Source organism: Chiloscyllium punctatum, chromosome 11 (genome assembly GCF_047496795.1).
Source record: "Chiloscyllium punctatum isolate Juve2018m chromosome 11, sChiPun1.3, whole genome shotgun sequence".
NCBI classification, from domain to species: Eukaryota; Metazoa; Chordata; class Chondrichthyes; order Orectolobiformes; family Hemiscylliidae; genus Chiloscyllium; species Chiloscyllium punctatum.
The window spans coordinates 116,899,466-116,919,361 of NC_092749.1; the positions used below are offsets into that span (position 1 = coordinate 116,899,466).

The 19,896-nt window shown below is 43.6% G+C and overlaps 1 protein-coding gene across 18 annotated transcripts in view; it reads left to right on the forward strand.

Moving 5' to 3' along the window:
• The window catches only part of LOC140483389 (utrophin-like), a 737,248-nt gene that overhangs the window by 564,760 nt on the left and 152,592 nt on the right, over positions 1-19,896 (forward strand). For all 18 annotated transcript variants that reach the window (XM_072581625.1, XM_072581633.1, XM_072581634.1 and 15 more), the window contains one exon: positions 8,723-8,869. In XM_072581625.1, the coding sequence (XP_072437726.1) occupies positions 8,723-8,869 (147 nt within the window). The remainder of the gene's footprint in view (positions 1-8,722; positions 8,870-19,896) is intronic.

Sequence of the window (19,896 nt, forward strand, 5' to 3'; positions counted from 1 at the left end):
TGAAAATTATTTGAATAGTTTCATCTCTGAATTTTTTTCTTTACATATAAACATATTTGGTATTTTTTCAGGGTAAGGACTATCTGCAAAATCTGACATTTGGTTTTGAAAGACAGCAGCCATTGCTTTGAATATCTCTTGAGCAGTTATTTTCATTAAAAGTTGATTGGGTTTTGCTGAAGCGGCAGACGTAAAGCAGTACCACACAGATTTACCTTGATTTCTTCAAGTAGCATCATGATGCATTTTCCAACTTCACTGCTTTTTGATATATAATATTGTCTATTTTTAGGGCTGATGTGGCAATTTTAATTTGTTTTATTTAAAAGATTCTGCAAATAGTTTAGATGTAGGTTAAATTCAAACTCTACACCTTTTAAAATCACGGTGGTGCTGCGTTATGAAAACTTTTCAAAATCACATTTACAGAAAGTAGAAAATCAGTGTTGCTTGTTTTCCAAGTTGTGATGTGCAGTTGCAACAGTTAACTGTTGTGTTCATGACGCAGTCATTTATTTAATTGTTATGTTGCAGAAATTTCTAGAACCATTTCATGTTTTTGTTTACTTGATGTATTTAGACAGCTTTCATGGAGCAAGTCTGTCTTTCTTGTGATGAGACCACTTTCAGATATACTCATAGAGTCATAGAGATGTACAGCATGGAAACAGACCCTTCAGTCCAACCCATCCCTGCCGACCAGATATCCCAACCCAATCTAGACCCACCTGCCAGCACCTGGCCCATATCCCTCCAAACCCTTCCTATTCATATACCCATCCTAATGTCTCTTAAATGTTGCAATTGTACCAGCCTCCACCACTTTCTCTGGCAGCTCATTCCATACACATACCACTCTCTGTGTGAAAAAGTTGCCCCATAGGTCTCTTTTATATCTTTCCCCTCTCAGCCTAAACCTATGCCCTCTAGTTCTGGACTCTCCAATCCCATGGAAAAGACATTGTCTATTTACCATATCCATGCCCCTCATAATTTTGTTAACCTCTATAAGGTCACCCCTCAGCCTCCGACGCTCCAGGGAAAACAGCCCCAGCCTGTTCAGCCTCTCCCGACAGCTCAAATCTTCCAACCCTGGCAACATCCTTGTAAATCTTTTCTGAACCCTTTCAAGTTTCACAACTTCTTTCCGATAGGAAGGAGACAAGAATTGCACGCAATATTCCAACAAGTGGCCTAACCAATGACCTGTACAGCCGCCATATGATCTCCCAACTCCTGTACTCAGTACTCCAATCAATAAAGGAAAGCATACCAAATGCCTCCTTCACTATCCTAACTACCTGTGACTCCACTTTCAAGGAGTTATGAACCTGCACTCCAAGGTCTCTTTGTTCAGCAACACTCCCTAGGACCTTACCATTAAGTGTATAAGTCCTGTTAAGATTTGCTTTCCCAAAATGCAGCACCTCACATTTATCTGAATTAAACTCCATCTGCCACTTCTCAGCCCATTGGCCCATCTGGTCCAGATCCTGTTGTAATCTGAGGTAACCCTCTTCGCTGTCCACTACACCTCCAATTTTGGTGTCATCTGCAAACTTACTAACTGTACCTCTTATGCTCGCATCCAAATCGTTTATGTAAATGAGAAGAAGTAGAGGACCCAGCACCGAACCTTGTGGCACTCCACTGGTCACAGGCCTCCAATCTGAAAAACAACCCTCCACCATCACCCTATGTCTTCTACCTTTGAGCCAGTTCTGTATCCAAATGGCTAGTTCTCCCTGTATTCCGTGAGATCTAACCTTGCTAATCAGTCTCCCATGGGGTACCTTGTCGAACGCCTTACTGAAGTCCATATAGATCATATCTACTGCTCTGCCCTCATCAATCCTCTTTGTTACTTCAAAAAACTCAATCAAGTTTGTGAAACATAATTTCCCATGCACAAAGCCATGTTGACTATCCCTAATCAGTTCATATACTCCTTTTATAATGAGATTAAATTGGGGTAAAATGAGAAGATACTGAGACACATCTACCTATACATTTAAAGTGTTGGAAAATGCATTCCGTTAGGATTATCATGCGATATATTGTTTGTACCAGCCTTTCTCGTTAACTGCAAGTGATTAAGAATGTGAATGGATGCTGTATGCTATTGCAAGAGGAAATGATCATAAAAGTAAGGATGTTCTGCATCAATTATAGATGGCATTGAGGCCATGCTCAATACTGTGTACAGTACAAGTTGCTTCATTTGAGGAAGACTGTAAATGGAGGCAGTTCAGGTTCCGGTTTACTAGATTAATGCTTGGAATGAATGGGTTGTTTTATGAAGTAAGATTAGACAGACTAGGCTTGTTTTTGCTGAAGTTCAGAAGAGTGAAAGGGTGATTTGATTTAAGTATATATGATTCTGAATGGTCTTGACGAGGAGTATGTGGAAAGGACATTTCCTTCACTTGGTGAGTCAAGAACTAGGAACACTTGTCAAAATGAGGATTACCAATTCAGGACAGATAAACAGAACTTTTTTTTCTGCGAGAGTTGTATGACGTTGTAGAACAAGCTGCCTCAGAAGATGACAGAGCTGGAGTCATTGAATATTTTTAAGCTGGAGATAGATTCCTGTAAGGTAAGGAAAAGAACTCCATTGTTTGGAGTCATACTAAGCACAAAGGAAAATCGTTGTGGCTGTTGGACCTCTGCCCTCTCACGCCCAGGGCATCCCTTCAGGAGTTTCCCAGGCTAGTGCCGGAGCCCAACCATCTTCAGCTGCTTCACCTTCCCTCCATAAAGTCAGAAGTGGGGATGTTCACTGATGACTGCAAAATGTTCATTTGCAACCCCTCAGATACTAAAGCAGCCCATGTTCAAATGTAGCAAGACCATGACAATATCCAGGCTTGGGCAGACAAGTGGTAGGTAGTGGTAGTCTGGCGCACTGACCTCTACACCGCTGAAGCCAAACGCCAACTCGAGGACACCTCTTCCTACTGCTCCCTCAACCATGACCCCACCCCCCATCACCAAACCATCATCTCCCAGACCATACAGAACCTCATCACCTCAGGAGATCTCCCACCCACAGCTTCCAACCTCATAGTCCGGGAACCCCGCACTGCCCGGTTCTACCTCCTTCCCAAGATCCACAAGCCTGACCACCCTGGCCGACCCATTGTCTCAGCATGCTCCTGCCCCACTGAACTCATCTCTACCTACCTTGACACTGTCCTATCCCCCCCTAGTCCAGGAACTCCCCACATACGTTCGAGACACCACCCACGCCCTCCACCTCCTTCAAGACTTCCGTTTCCCCGGCCCCCAACGCCTTATCTTCACCATGGATATCCAATCCCTCTACACCTCCATCCGCCATGACCAGGGCCTCCAAGCCCTCCGTTTTTTCCTCTCCAGACGTCCCCAACAGTACCCTTCCACTGACACTCTCATTCGTTTGGCCGAACTGGTGCTCACCCGTGACAATTTCTCCTTTGAATCCTCCCACTTCCTCCAGACCAAAGGCGTAGCCATGGGCACACGTATGGGCCCCAGCTATGCCTGTCTCTTTGTTGGCTATGTAGAACAGTTGATCTTCCGTAATTACACTGGCACCACTCCCCACCTCTTCCTCCGCTACATTGATGACTGCATTGGCGCCACCTCGTGCTCCCGCGAGGAGGTTGAGCAATTCATCAACTTCACCAACACATTCCACCCTGACCTTAAATTTACCTGGACTATCTCTGACACCTCGCTCCCCTTCCTAGACCTCTCCATCTCCATTAGTGACGACCGACTTGACACTGACATTTTTTACAAACCCACTGACTCCCATAGCTACCTGGATTACACCTCTTCCCACCCTATCTCTTGCAAAAATGCCATCCCGTATTCCCAATTTCTCCGCCTCCGCCGTATCTGCTCCCAGGAGGACCAGTTCCACCATAGGACACACCAGATGGCCTCCTTCTTTAGAGACCGCAATTTCCCTTCCCACGTGGTTAAAGATGCCCTCCAACGCATCTCGTCCACATCCCGCACCTCCGCCCTCAGACCCCACCCCTCCAACCGTAACAAGGACAGAACGCCCCTGGTGCTCACCTTCCACCCTACAAATCTTCGCATCAACCAAATCATCCACTGACATTTCCGCCACCTCCAAAAAGACCCCACCACCAGGGACATATTTCCCTCCCCACCCCTTTCCGCCTTCCGCAAAGACCGTTCCCTCCGTGACTACCTGGTCAGGTCCACACCCCCCTACGATCCACCCTCCCATTCTGGCACTTTCCCCTGCCACCGCAGGAACTGTAAAACCTGTGCCCACACCTCCTCCCTCACCTCTATCCAAGGCCATAAAGGAGCCTTCCACATCCATCAAAGTTTCACCTGCACATCCACCAATATCATTTATTGTATCCGTTGCTCCCGATGTGGTCTCCTCTACATTGGGGAGACTGGGCGCCTCCTAGCAGAGCGCTTTAGGGAACATCTCCGAGACACCCGCACCAATCAACCAAACCGCCCCGTGGCCCAACATTTCAACTCCCCCTCCCACTCTGCCGAGGACACGGAGGTCCTGGGCCTCCTTCACCGCCGCTCCCTCACCACCAGACGCCTGGAGGAAGAACGCCTCATCTTCCGCCTCGGAACACTTCAACCCCAGGGCATCAATGTGGACTTCAACAGCTTCCTCATTTCCCCTTCCCCCACCTCATCCTAGTTTCAAACTTGCAGCTCAGTTACTGTCTCCTTGACTTGTCCGACCTGCCTATCTCCTTTTCCACCTATCCACTCCACCCTCTCCTCCTTGACCTATCACCTTCATCTCCTCCCCCACTCACCCACTGTACTCTATGCTACTCTCTCCCCACCCCCACCCTCCTCTAGCTTATCTCTCCATGCTTCAGGCTCACTGCCTTTATTCCTGATGAAGGGCTTTTGCCCGAAACGTTGATTTCGCTGCTCGTTGGATGCTGCCTGAACTGCTGTGCTCTTCCAGCACCACTAATCCAGTATTTGGTTTTCAGCATCTGCAGTCATTGTTTTTACCTTTACAACATTAGCACCACACAAGTGCTGCCAGGCAATGGCCATCTCCAACAAGGGAGAATCTAGCTATCATCTCTTGATGTCAGTCCAACTTATCTGCACCGGGCAAACATCCCAATCTGACCTCGTCCCATTTGCCAGCATTTGGCTCATATTGCTCTAAACCCTTCCTATTGATATACTCATCCAGGTGCCTTTTAAATGTTGTAATTGTGCATGCCTCCACAAAGTGTTCCGGCAGTTCGTTCTATATGCACGTATCCTCTCCGTGAAAAAGTTCAACCTCAGGTACTTTCTAAATCTTTCCCCTCTCACTTTAAACCTTTGTCCTGAGTTTTGGACTCTCCCAACCTGGGAAGAAGATCTTGGCTAATCACCCTATGCATGCCTTTAATGATTTTATAAGCTTCGATAAGGTCATCTCCCAATCACTGCACTATGTGAAAGATATAATTGCACTGGAGGCAGTGCAGCTAGATTCACCAGAATGTTGCTTATGGTGGAACATTTTAGCTATGAAGAGAGTCTGGATAAGCTTGGGTTGTTTTCTTCAGAGCAGGGAAGGTTGAGGGGGACATGAATGAGATGCGGTAAGATTGATGGGTGTGGACATGGTGGAATGCACTCTCAGGGAGGGTGATTGAGGTTTATTATTGTCTATTTATTGAAGACACTTTCTAGATATTCAACAACTAGCTTTTTTTAAAAAAAACTGTTCGTCTCAGTTTTGGTAAGAGAGCTGAACTTCACTGAAATATCTTTACAATAATACAGCTGCTCCTTGGGCAACTAACTTAACCTACCACAACAAACATTCAATATCTGGACAAAATAATTCACAGTACGACAAAGCATTATCAATTTTTAACACCAAACTGGAGCAGTAATGAATTGGTAAAGCTGCCACTGATGCACAATATGTTTCTTCCCAATGGTCTCCAGTTAACATTGCAAACCACTGCTATTATAACGTCATGTTGTCTTGCATGAATAAACATTAGGACCCTTGTGGATACTCTGCTCCAAAGCAGTGGGATTTCACAGGTTAACTTTAAGCATTATTCCTACACATTCCTGGGTGTCATAGAGATGTACAGCATGAAAACAAACCCTTTGGTCCAACTCATCCATGCCAACTAGATATCCTAAACTAAACTTGTCCCGTTTGCCAGCATTTGGCCCATATCCCTCTAAACCCTTCCTATTTATTTAGCCATCTGGATGCCTTTTAAGTGTCATAACTTTTCCAGCCTCCTCCCCTTCCTCTGGCAGCTCATTCCTTATGTGTGCCCCTCTCTGCGTGGAAATGTTGCCCCTTAAGTCTTTTTTAGATCTTTGCCCTCTCACTTTATGGACGGCACGGTGGCACAGTGGTTAGCACCGCTGCCTCACAGCGCCAGAGACCCGGGTTCAATTCCTGGCTCAGGCGACTGACCGTGCGGAGTTTGCACATTCTCCCTGTGTCTGCGTGGGTTTCCTTCGGGTGCTTCGGTTTCCTCCCACAGTCCAAAAATGTGTAGGTTAGGTGAATTGGCCATGCTAAGTTACCCGTAGTGTTAGGTGAAGGGGTAAATGTAGGGCAATGGGTCTGGGTGGGTTGCGCTTCAGCGGGTAGGTGTGGACTTGTTGGGCCAAAGGGCCTGTTTCCACACTGTAAGTAATCTAATCTAAAACCTTAAACCTATGCCTTCCAGTTTTGGGCTCCTCTACTCTGAGGAAAAGATCTTGATTGTTAACCCTATACAGGTCCCTCATGATTTTATAAGCTTCTATAAGGTTATCCCTCAGCCTCCAATATTTCAGGGAAAATAGCTCTGGCCTATTCAGCCTCTCCCTATAACTCAAACCCTCCAATTCTGGCAACATCCTTGTGAATCTTTTCTGAACCCTTTCAAGTTTCACAACATCTTTCCTATAGCAGGGAGACCAGCACTGAGTGCAGTAATTGGCCTAACCAGCCGCAAGATGACCTCCCAACTCCTATACTCAATGCACTGACCAATAAAGGCAAGCATACTAAACGCCTTCTTCATTAAACTGCACTTTCAAGGAACAATGAACCTGCACCCCAAGGTTGTTTGGCAACACTCCCCAGGAGCTTAGTATTAAGTGTAAAAGTTCTGCCCTGACTTGCCCTACCAAAACCTAAAACCCTTTACACATCAATCCTAATTGTCTACTCTTTGTTTGGTGAGATGTATAAAAAGGAAAAGTTTGCACTTCCTCTGGCAAACCTAACCCAATGTCTGGATGCTGATTTTTAAGTGGCTTGAATTGGAGCTGGTTAATGGACTGGGTTTCTGGAAAGGATCCAGAAGAGATTTACCAGGATGTTGACGGCTTGAGTTATAAAAAAGGTTGGGGAGGTTGGGACTTTTTGCACTGGAGTGTAGGAAGTTGAGAGATGACCTGATAGAAGTTTATAAAATAATGAGAGGTAGATAGAATTGATGGTAGTTGAGTTTTCCCAAAGATGATGAATTTCAAGATTCACGGGCACGTTTTTAAGGTGAAAGGAAAGAGATTTAAAAAATACATAAGAGGGTTTTTTTTACACAGAGGTTGGTTCACGTGTGGAATGAACTTTGAGGAAGTAGTAGATATGAGTACATTTACAATGTTTAAAAGAAAATTTGGATGGATACATGAATAGGACAGGTTTGGAGAGATATAGGCTGGAGCAGACAGGTAGGACTGGTTTAGTTTGGGATTATGTTCAGCATGGACTGGTGGACCGAAGGGTCTGTGTCAGTGCTGTATGACTCTAAGACTATGTGTCAGGATGTCATTATATATGATGTGCATCAGGCAGGGATATACATATCTTCAAATACAATTCTGCATTGAGAGAACATAATGTAAGAAATGGGAGCAGGACTAGGTAGTATTGCCCCTCAAAGTCCTGTTGAGTTGATTTGTTCTGTTGTCTTACCTATTTCATAGAATGTCTACCATGTGGAAACAGGTCCTTCAGCCCAACAAGTCCACACTGACTTCCCCCCAAGAGTAAACCATCCAGATCCATTCCAAGTCCTATTATCCAATATTTTTACCCCTGACCAATGCACCTAACCTATGCATCCCTGAGCACGATGGACAACTCAGCACTGCCAACTCACCTCACCTGCACATCTTTGGACTGTGGGAGGAAGCCAGAGCACCCAGAGAAAACCCACACATACATGGGAGAATGTGCAAACTCCACACAGACAGTCACCTGAGGCTTGAATTGAACCCGGATATCTGGTGCTGTGAGGCAGCTGGGCTAACCACTGAGCAACTATGCTGCCACACTTATTAAATTCACTTTTTAAGAAGAATTCTTTCACAGGATGAGCGCATTGCTGGCAAGGCGAGCGTTCGTTTCCCATCCAGGAACGGCTTGGTACACCATTTTGGAAGCCAGTAAAAAGTCAGCCACATTCCTGTGAATCTGAAGTCATGTACCAGCGCTGCTAAGGATGGCAGATTTCCTTCCCTCAATTGTATTCGTGAATTCATTTTTTCTTTTCCAACAATTTATGATAGTTTCATGGTTGCTGTTACTTTTAATTCAAGATTTTAATCATGGAATGTCATTTTCACCAGACACTTTTGTATTCTGTATTAATATTAGGATGTTAGTTTTAACCTAATTTCTTATTGATGTTTAATAATTAACTTCAACATGTTTCTCAGATTTTGTTTGCTTACTCTCCATTAGGCTTTTCAAGAAGAAATTGCCCCGGTGAAGCAAGAAGTGAAAATATTAAATGATCTGGCTAGTCAGTTATCTCCACTTGATGTCTTTTTATCTCCAAAGATTTCTCACCAGCTTGATGACCTAAATATGAGATGGAAGCTTATTCAGGTAACAGGGAAAACATTTTCAGAGCCAATTAATCTGCTCTAGAAAGTATGTACTGTCCTACAATTATAAGTAAATAATTTGTCTGCAAACCCAAGTACAAAATAAAGAACCCTCTCTTGTCGGCAATTAATTAATATATCATTATCATGGTTTATGTAAGTATTCAGTTTTGTAATAATTCTTTTTCAAAGATACAATGTGCCAGTCTAGTCTGCACCTTAAATGTTAATCACAGAACCAAATCCAAATAAATAGTGAGAGATGTGAACACCCAAACCACTCTGCTGAAATGGTTGCGCAGTGGAATAATTTAATATCTTCTGATGAAGCTGCAGGTAGCAGGTACTTTTTCGATCTATCTGAAAGAATTTGGAGGTGGACCACTGTGGTATCTGCTGCACACTTCAGTATTATGTGTTGTTTCATACATTTTAAGTCCCTGAGAAAAACATACTTTAAAGAATTATGAAAAAAAAGGTGTACTTGATGCACAGAAGGGAAAAATGACATAACATTGTATGGACTGCATTTATTTCTTTGAATTGAGCAGATTTTGGTTGATGTCAGCAAAGCAGAATATGAAAATTTTCTTAATCCCATAGAGCCTCATTAAATGTTTTATTGGGAAAATAAGTTCCACCTCATTCTGTGCCAGTAGCTAGTTGTCCATGTGGCACAATAAAACTCCACCTCAGTCCAGGAAAGCAGATGCAAACATAAGAAATTGGACCAGTATCTGGATGTTCCACCTCTCAAACCTGCCCCGACATCCAATAAGTTCATGGCTGATCTGCTCCAGGACTCAACTCCCCCTTTATGCCAGCTTCTCAGAGCCCTTAACTTCTCTATTTCAAAAATCTGTCTACCTCCTCATTAAATACTTTCAGTGATCTAGCTTCCACAATTGTATCCTAAACAATCACTACCCCTGAGAGAAGAAATAGTTTTGCATCTCGGATTTAAATGAATGTTTCCTTATTCTGTAGCTGTGTCGCTGAGTTTGAAATTTCCCCACAAATGAAAACATCTTGTCCACATCTAGCCTGTCAAGCCCCCTCAAAATATTGTGTTTGAAAAAGATCACCCCTCATTCTTCTAAACTTTAATGAATAAAGACCTAGTCTGTTTAGCCATCTTGATAAATCGACGCCTTCATCCCATGAATCAGCCCAGTGGACTTCTTTTGAACTGTATCTTTCTTATATTTAAGGACCAAGTCTGTACACAGTACTCCAAAGTGTGAACCTCTCAAGGCCCTGTACAATTGCAACAAGCCTTGCTATTTTTGAACTAAAACCCCCTTGCAATAAATGCCAAAATCCCATTTGCCTTCTTAATTCCTTGCGTCACCATAGTCATGGCTTAGGCTTTTGCCCGAAACGTCGATTTTGCTGCTCCTTGGATGCTGCCTGAATTGCTGTGCTCTTCCAGCACCACTAATCCAGAATCTGGTTTCCAGCATCTGCAGTCATTGTTTTTACCTCATGGCTTACATGAACTCCACCCTACTAAAGTGCCTTGATCCTTTGCAATTTGCCTACTAGCGCAACAGTTCCACAAAGATACCCACATGAGGCTCTTACTAGCTACAGCTCCATCTTTCACATTATAATTCCAAACAAAATCATCTCTAAACTCTGAGACTCTAGGTCCCGGCTCCCAACTCTGTAACTGGATCCTTGACTTCTGACCTATAGACCATAATCAGTAAGGATAGTGACAACACCACATCCACTATAATCCTCAACACCGGTGTCCCACAAAGCTGCATACTCAAGCCCCTACTACCCTCCTTATGCAATTATGACTGTGTGGCCAAATTCCGCCCCATTTTCATTTATAAGCTATTGTAGTTCAAATCTCAAACAACGAAAGGAAAGATATTGTGTGCCTGGTGGCCTGTGTAAAGATAATAATCTCTCAACATCAGCAAAGCAACGGAGCTGGTCATTAGAAGTGGTGGGCAGGGCATGCCCCTGTCTGCATCGATGGTGCTGAGATGGAGATGGTTGACAGTGTCAAGTTTCTGGGAGTGATGATCACCAGCAATATGTCCTGGTTCACCCATGCCGATGTGATGGTCAAGAAAGTACAACAATGTCTCTACTTCCTCAGGAGGCTAAGAAAATTCAGCATGTCCACAAGAACTCTTACTAATTTTTATAGGTGCACCACAGAAAGCATCCTATCTGAAGCTGTATGGCAACTGCTCTTCCCAAGACTGCAGAAAACTACAGATAATTATGAACACAGCCCAGTCCATCATGCAAAACAGCCTTCCATCCATTCCATGTATTCATACTACTGCCTCAGGAAAGTAAGCAACATAATCAAAAAACCCTTACACCCTTGTTATACTGTCTTCCTTCAGGGAGAAGATATAAAAATTTGAATATCTGTATGAATAGTTTTGATAACAGCTTCTTCCCATTGTTATTTGACTTTTGGACGGACCCCTCAAATGTTAATTCTGAATGCTGTCTGCACATTCTCTGCGGCTGTAAAACTGTATGCTGCACTCTGTTCTGTTATCCTGATGCACTTGGTATAATATGATCTGCCTATATCTGCAAAACACTTTTCACAGTATCTCAATATAAATGACAACAATCAATCAATCAGTCACCTGCATGCTAATGTGTGTTTCATGGACTAGAACAACTAAGTCCTCCTGCCTGCATTTGTTGGAGTCTCCCTCTATTTAAGTACTAGTCTACCTTTTGTTTGTACTTACCAAAGCATACTTCCTTACATTAAACTTCATCTGCCAATTTTTTACCCACTTCCTCACCCTGTATATCCCCTTGCAAATTCTTTATGTCCTGATGGCAGCATTCTCTCCCATGTGTTTTTATATCATCAACAACTTTGGATGCATTAAACCTTGTCCCCTTCTCCAAGTTATGTAAAAGATGATAAATAATTGTAGCCAAAGTACTGATCCTTGAGGAACTCCACTAGTTATGGGTTTCCAACCTGATAAAGACTCATTAATTAATTGGATTTCAACTTATGTCTTCTGATCTGATTTGTCACTGAAAAGTAAGAACACTTACTCCTTAGGTTTAATCAGTTTTCCAATAAAATAGATGAGATGGTAGTTAGAAAATATTTAGCAAAGTAATTGAAATGAGAAGTATTTAAAAAACTGCAATTTAATTATTTTGAAATCAGATCGTAACATTTATCTTTTATTATGGTATATACAATAGTTCTTGATGAATACAGATTATCATTGAGGAGGGAGGCAGTGGCCAAGTGGTATTATTGCTCAACTATCAATCCAGAAACCCTGGGACCTATGTTCAAATTCCACTATGGCAGACTTTGGAATTTGAATTCAATTAAAACAAAATCTGAAATTAAGAGTCGACTGATAATCATGAAACCATTGTCAGTTGTCCAAAACAGGACTGATTGCATGCCAAATGGCAAAGACAGCAAGTGATAGACCAATCTCACAACCAAAGTTTCAAATCTAAGCTCTGCAGTCCTGCCACATCCCATCGTGAATGGCGGTGGACAATTAAAGAACTTACTGTTCCACAAATATCCCTATCCTCAATGTTAGAGGAGCCCATCACATCAGTGCGAAAGATAAGACTAATGCATTCATAACAATCTTTAGTCAGAAATGTAGAGTGGATGATCCGTCTCTGGCTTCTGCAATGGTTCCCCATCATCACAGATACTGGTCTTCAGCCAGTTAGATTCACTCTACATGATGTCGAGAAATGGTTGGAGGCATTGGATACTACAAAGGCAATGGGCCCTGATAACATTTCAGCAATAGTACTAAAGATGTGTGCACCATAACATGGCACTTCCCTAGCCAAGCTCTTCCAGTACCATTACAACACTGCCACTTACCTGACAATGTAGAAAATTGCCCAGGTATGTCCTGTACACAAAACGCAGGACAAATCCAACCCTGCCAATTACTGCCCAATCAGTCTACTGTCCATCATCAGTAAAGAGATGGAAGGAGTCGTCAACAGTGCTATCAAGCAGCACCTGCTCAGCAACAACCTGCTCAGTGACACCCAGTTCGGATTTTGCCAGGGTCACTCAGCTCCTGATCTCATTACAGCCTTGATTCAACCATGGGCAAAACAGCTAAATTCCAGAGGTGAGGTGAGAGTGACAGCCCTTAACATCAAGGTTGCATTTGACCGAGTGTGGCATCAAGGACCCCTGGCAAAACTGGAATCAATGAGGTATCAAGGGGCAAACATCCACTGGTTCGAGTCATACCTGACACAAAGGAAGATGATTGTCATTGTGGAAGGTCGGTCATCTCAGGTCCAGGGCAGCTGTGCAGGAGTCCCTTAGGGGAGTGTCCTAGGCCCAACAATCTTCAGCTGCTTCATCAATGACCTTGCCTCTGTCATAAGGTCAAAAGTGGGGTGTTCGCTAATGATTGTTCAGTGTTCGCGACTCCTCAGATACTGAAGCAGTACATGTTCAAATGCAACAAGATCTGAGCCATATCCAGGCTTGGGCCAACAAGTGGCAAGTAACATTCACGCCACACAAATGTCAGACAATGACCATCACCAATGAGAGACGCTCTGACCACCACCCCTTGATATTCAGTGGTATTACTATCATTGAATCCCCCACTGTCAACAACCTGGGGGTCAACATTAACCAAAAACTAAACTGAACTCACCACATAAACACAATAGATACAAGAGTAGGTCAGACACTAGGGATACTGCGGCAAGTAACTCGCCTCCTGACACTCCAAAGTCTATCCACCATCTACAAGGCACAAGTCAGGAGTGTGATGGAATACTCCCCACTTGCCTAGATGAGTGCAGCTCCAACAATACTCAAGAAGCTTGGCACCAACCAGGACAAAGCAACCTGCTTGATTGGCACCACATCCACGAACATTCAATCCCTCCACCACCGGCGCTCGGTTGAAACAGTTTGTGCTATCTACAAGCACTGCAGAAATTCACCAAAGGTCCTTAGATAGCACCTTCCAAACCCACGACCACTTCCACCCAGAAGGGCAAGGGCAGCAGGTGCTTGGGAACACCAGCACCTGCAAATTCCCCTCCAAGCTACGCACCATCCTGGCTTGGAAGTATACCACTGTTCCTTCCTAGTCATTCAGTCAAAATCCTGGAATTCTCTCCCTACCGGCATTGTGGTCAACCCACAACAAGTGCACTGCAACGATTTAAGAAGGCAGCTCACCCCCACCTTCTCAAGGGCAAATAGGGATGGCCTATCAATGCTGGCCAACCAGTGATGGCCAAGTCCCACAAATGAATTTTTAAAATATTTAGCTTCATGAAAGGCCTGAATATAGTTCATGATGATTTATTGTAGCATAGTTTTCATGCATCTGTCTGAGGATTCAGATTTGTTTTGTTCGTTATGGTGGGCAACACAGTCGCTCAGTGGTTAGCACTGCTGCCTCACAGCATCAGGATCCTGGGTTCGATTCCCGCCTGTCTGTGTGGAGTTTGCACATTCTCCCTGTGTCTGCGTGGGTTTCCTCCGGGTGCTCCGGTTTCCTCCTACAATCCAAAGATGTGCAGGTCAGGTGAACTGGCCATGCTACATTGCCCACAGTGTTAGTGCATTAGTCAGGGGTAAATATAGGGTAGGAGAATGGGTTTGGGTGGGTTTCTCTTTGGAGGGGCGGTGTGGACTTGTTGGGCCGAAGGGCCTGTTTCAACACTGTGGAGAATCTAATCTAATCTAAACCAGAATTTGAAGCATGGACACACATTATATTTGCTAAATCTGTCTTTTCCCTGTAGTTCAACCTGTTCAGTTTTGATGTTACATCTGCAAGGAACCTAAAGTCAAGCCACCTCACATTGACAGCTCACTGCACATTTCGTTCCTCGGTTTAAGAAAAGTGACGGTTTCTGGCAGCAGATCAAAAAATCCTTGCAGGACCTCCCCTTGACTTAACTACCTCACATCAGGCTGGAGGATTTGTTCTTTGTAGCTCTTGCTCAAACCGAGCTTACAATCTTCACAATTCACCTTAACTTTGATCATTAATGTCTAATTGCAACTTTGCCTAGTCACGCAGTTTCCGGTAGCAGAATTTATACAGTGGCGTGATGATCGACAAAGCTGAGGGAATGTGGCAGGCAGCGATGTTGATGATCAGAGATCCTGCAATCGACTGGTTGATTGTGACCTATACTTTGGAGAACATGGTCTTACAGTGTCCCAGAGCTACTCATTTCTGCTTCTTGCATTAGCTGCTGTTGTTTTAGTGTAACCTTAATAAGTTATGAAGTAATTAATCTTTGTTAGTGGATTATAGTCATGTTTGCCAAAACAGACAAAATCAGAATCATTTCTGCAAAATTCAACAAAGCCCACATTGGTGGCAAGCATGGCTGATGTACCATCATTTGTGATGGAAACTAGTTTCAAATATTGACTGGAAATGTTGTAGTTCGAATACTTCCAATGGGCCAGTTTTTGTCCAGTGTGTGCATGAGGGTTTCCTGACAGAGTATGTAGATATGCCAACATGAGGCGAGGCCACATTGGATTTGGTAAGAAAAAGAAGGAAGCATATGTCAGGTATAGACAGGATAGATCGAGTGAATTCTTAGAAGAGTATAAAGGCAGTAGGAGTAATTAAGAGGGAAATCAGGAGGGCAAAAAGGGGACATGAGATAGCTTTGGCAAATAGAATTAAGGAGAATCCAAAGGGCTTTTACAAATACATTAAGGACAAAAGGGTAACTAGGGAGAGGATAGGGCCCCTCAAAGATCAGCAAGGTGGCCTTTGTGTGGAGCCGCAGAAAATGGGGGAGATACTAAATGAGTATTTTGCAACAGTATTTACTATGGAATAGGGAGATATAGAATGTAGGGAAATAGATGGTGACATCTTGAAAAATATCCATATTACAGAGGAGGAAGTATTGGATGTCTTGAAACACACAAAGGAAGATAAATCCCAGGACCTGATCAGATGTACACTAGAACTTTGTGGGGCTCTAGGGAAGTGATTGCTGGGCCTCTTAGTGAGATATTTGTATCATCAATAGTCACAGGTGAGGTGCCGGAAGACTGGAGGTTGGCCACTGTTTAAGAAAGGTGGTAAGGACAAGCCAGGGAACTATAGACCAGTGAGCCTGATGTCGGTGGTGGGCAGGTTGTTGGAGGGAATCCTGAGGGGCAGGATGTACATGTATTTGGAAAGGCAAGGACTGATTTGGGATAGTCAACATGATCTGGATGAGGGCGCAGAAGGATGGGTTAGTAAATTTGCAGATGACACTGAGGTCAGTGGAATTGTGGGCAGTGCAGAAGGATGTTGCAGGTTGCAGAGGGACATAGATAAACTGCAGAGCTGGGGTGAGAGGTTGCAAATGGAGTTTAATGTGGAAACGTGAGGTGATTCACTTTGGAAGGAGTAACAGGAATACAGAATACTGGGCTCATGGTAAGATTCTTGGCAGTGTGGATGAGCAGAGAGATCTCGGTGTACATACGTATAGATTTTTGAAAGCTGCCACCCAGGTTGATAGAGTTGTTAAGTGTGTTAACTTTTCACACTTTTCCCTCGGATGGTGAAGGGTATAATTTCAGTTACATCACACTGCAAATTTTTGCTATAAATTCTGTGTTACGATCGAGCCCTCCACAATCACCTGATGAAGGAGCGTTGCTCCGAAAGCTGGTGTGCTTCCAATTAAACCTGTTGGACTATAACCTGGTGTTGTGTGATTTTTAACTTTGTACACCCCAGTCCAACACCGGCATCTCCAAATCACACAAGGGGAGATAGCTTTAAATTGAGGGGTGATAGACATCGGACAGATGTCAGAGGTAGTTTCTTCACTCAGAGAGTAGTAAGTGTGTGGGGACACCCTGCCTGCAACGGTAGTAAACTCACCAACTTTAAGGGGATGTAAATGGTCATTGAATAAACATATGGATGATAATGGAATCGTATAGAATAGATGGGCTTCAGGTTGGTTTCACAAGTTGGAGCAACATCAATATCCGAAAGGTCTGTACTACGCTGTAATGTTCTACCTTCTTGGTAGGAATGTTTTTCCTGAAGCACATATGCTTTGAATTAACTGTAGATATCCTCAGCCCTTGTTCTATGTGTCAAAAGTTGAGAAGATCCCTTTCAGTAGTTGTGTCCTTGATGACCATGCACACAAAAACAATTAGCTCGGCTGTGTTAGCAATGTCAGTGTGTTTATCAAATTTCATTGGGAAGCATTCACAGTCCTTCACATCCTGCTGTACTTGCTGAAAGGCATATTTGGATAAAGATTCTATTCGTCTTTCATCTGTGGATGTACCAAGAGACATACTGGATTGCTGTTCTTATTTCTTATTGTTCTTAAATTCTCTGAATAAAGAAGCTGCAACTGCAGTCATTGCTTCTTTAATTACTGCACGATCTGTGAATGATTTGTGTTTTGTCTGAAGATGGCAAATATGAAATGATGCTTTTGCTGCAGCTTTGGAAAAATGATTGTTAAGCTTTCATGCGGCCTTCAGCTCATCAATATTTTTATCTGAAGCATGTCCTTCAAGGGAAAGCTATCCTTGAAATGTCTATGCACCTTTGGAACCCTTTCGTTGCAACCTCCCCTTTTAACTTATCAATATACTTCAGTGATATACAAGGCAAATGCTCTTAATGTTTGTGGTTATGAACAGAAATTTATTTTCCCATTCTGTGGGAAAGTTGTATATTTCTGGTTTCTTTTCAGATGGTTCATGTTCAGCACTCATCATTGTTGCTTGTAGTCCCTCACATCACTGTGCTGCTTGTCCTACTGCAGGTCGCCTTTTGGCTCTGTGCCTCTGGAACATCCTGAATGTTGCTGTTGCATTCAAGCGTGGAGGCATGGGAAGTCACTTTTGTGGTCACAATTTGTTTCAGGGTCCCGAACAATTCTGTTGCTTGGATATTTGATATTAGACCATAAAACATAGGTACAGAAATTAGGCTGTTCGGCCCATCAAGTCTGCTCTGCCATTCAGTTATGGCTGTTAGGTTTCTCAACCCCATTTTCCTGCTTTCTCCCATAACCTTTGACCCCTTGGCAATCAAGAATTTATCTATCTCTGTTTTAAGTATACTCAATGACATGGCCTCCACACAGTTTTGTAGCAATGAATTCTACAGATTCACCACTCTATGGCTAAAGAGGTTTCTCCTTATCTCCGTTCTAAAGAGTCTTCCCTTTACTCTAAGGTTGTGCCCTCAGGCCCTTGTCTCTCCTGGCAATGGAAACATCTTCCCAACATCTACTCTGTCCAGGCCATTCAGTATTCTGTATGCCGCAATCAGATTCCCCCCTCATCCTTCTGAACACCATCAAGTATAGACCCAGAATCCTCAAACGAATCTTCATATGTTAAGTCTTTCATTCCTAGAATCATTCTCGTGATTCTCCAGTGCCAATACATCCATCCTTCCTTCGGGGTATGGGCCCCAAAATTGCTCACAATACTCTTAATGTGGTCTGACCAGAGCCTTGGAAGGCCTCAGAAGTACATCCTTGCTTTTATATTCTAGACCTTTTGAGATAAATGACAAAGTTGTATTTGCCTTACTAACTACTGGTGGCACAGTGGCTCAGTGGTTAGCACTGCTGCCTCATAGCGCCAGGGACCCAGGTTCAACTCCAGCCTTGGGTTATTGTCTGTGTGGAGTTTGCACATTCTCCCCATGTCTGCGTGGGTTTCCTCTGGGTGCTCTGGTTTCTCCCACAGTCCAAAGATGTGCAGGTCTGGTGAATTGGCCATTCTAGTGTTAGGTGCTTTAGTCAGAGGGGAATGGCTCTGGGTGGGTTTCTCTTCAGAGGGTCGGTGTGGACTTGTTTGGCCGAAGGGCCTGTTTTCACACTCTGGGAATCTAATTTCTTTGAATCTAATTTACTGACTCAATCTGCAAGCTAACCTTCAGAGAAACCTGGACTAGGACTCCCAACTTTCTACTTCAGATTTCTGAATTTTATCCCTGTGTAGAAAATAGTCCACGTCTCTAGTCTTCCTACCAAAGTGCATGACCTAACACTTTCCCACGTGGTATTTCGTCTTCCACGTCTTTGCCCACTCTCCTAACCTGTCTAAATCTTTCTGCAGCCTCCAGCCTCATCAATACTACCAGTCTCTCTATTTATTTTTGTATCATCTGCAAACATAGCCAGAATGCCCTCAGTTCCTTCATCTACATCATTCATGTATAAATTGAAAAGTTGTCCCAACACTGAGCCTTGCGGAACACCACTTGTCACCAGCTGCCATCCTGAGAAGGACCCTTTTATGCCCATTCTCTGCCAATCTTCTGCCCATGCTAGTACCTTGCCTCTAACACCATCTTACTCAGCAGCCTCCTGTGTGGCAACTTATAAAAGGCCTTTTGGCCTTGATTGACTCTCCTTGGTCTAACCTACTCATTATCTCCTCAAAGAATTCTAACAGATTTTCAGGCATGACCTCCCCTTGATGAAACCATGCTGACTTTTCCCTATTTTACCATGCACTTTCAAGTATTGAGAAACCTCATCCTTCACAATGGACTCCAAAATCTTACCAATGACTGTAGTCAGGCTAATTGGCCTATAATTTCCCATCTTTTAGAACATAGAACATAGAAAAGTACAGCACAGCACAGGCCCTTAGGCCTATGATGTTGTGCCGGGCTTACTCCTAATGTAAAGTATAATAACTTTACCTACGCACCCCTCAACTCACTGCTATCTATGTGCATGTCCAGCAGTTGCTTAAATGTCCCCAGTGACTCTGCTTCCATCACCACCACTGGCAATGCATTCCATGCATTCACAACTCTCTGTGTAAAGAACCTACCTCTGACGTCTCCTCTACACCTTTCTCCAAATATCTTAAAACTATGACCCCTCGTACCAGTCAATCCTGTCCTGGGGAAAAGTCTCTGGCTATTGACTCTATCTATTCCTCTCATTATCTTGTATACCTCGATCAGGTCTCTTCTCTTACTCCTTCGCTTCAGAGAGAAAAGTCCGAGCTTATTCAACCTT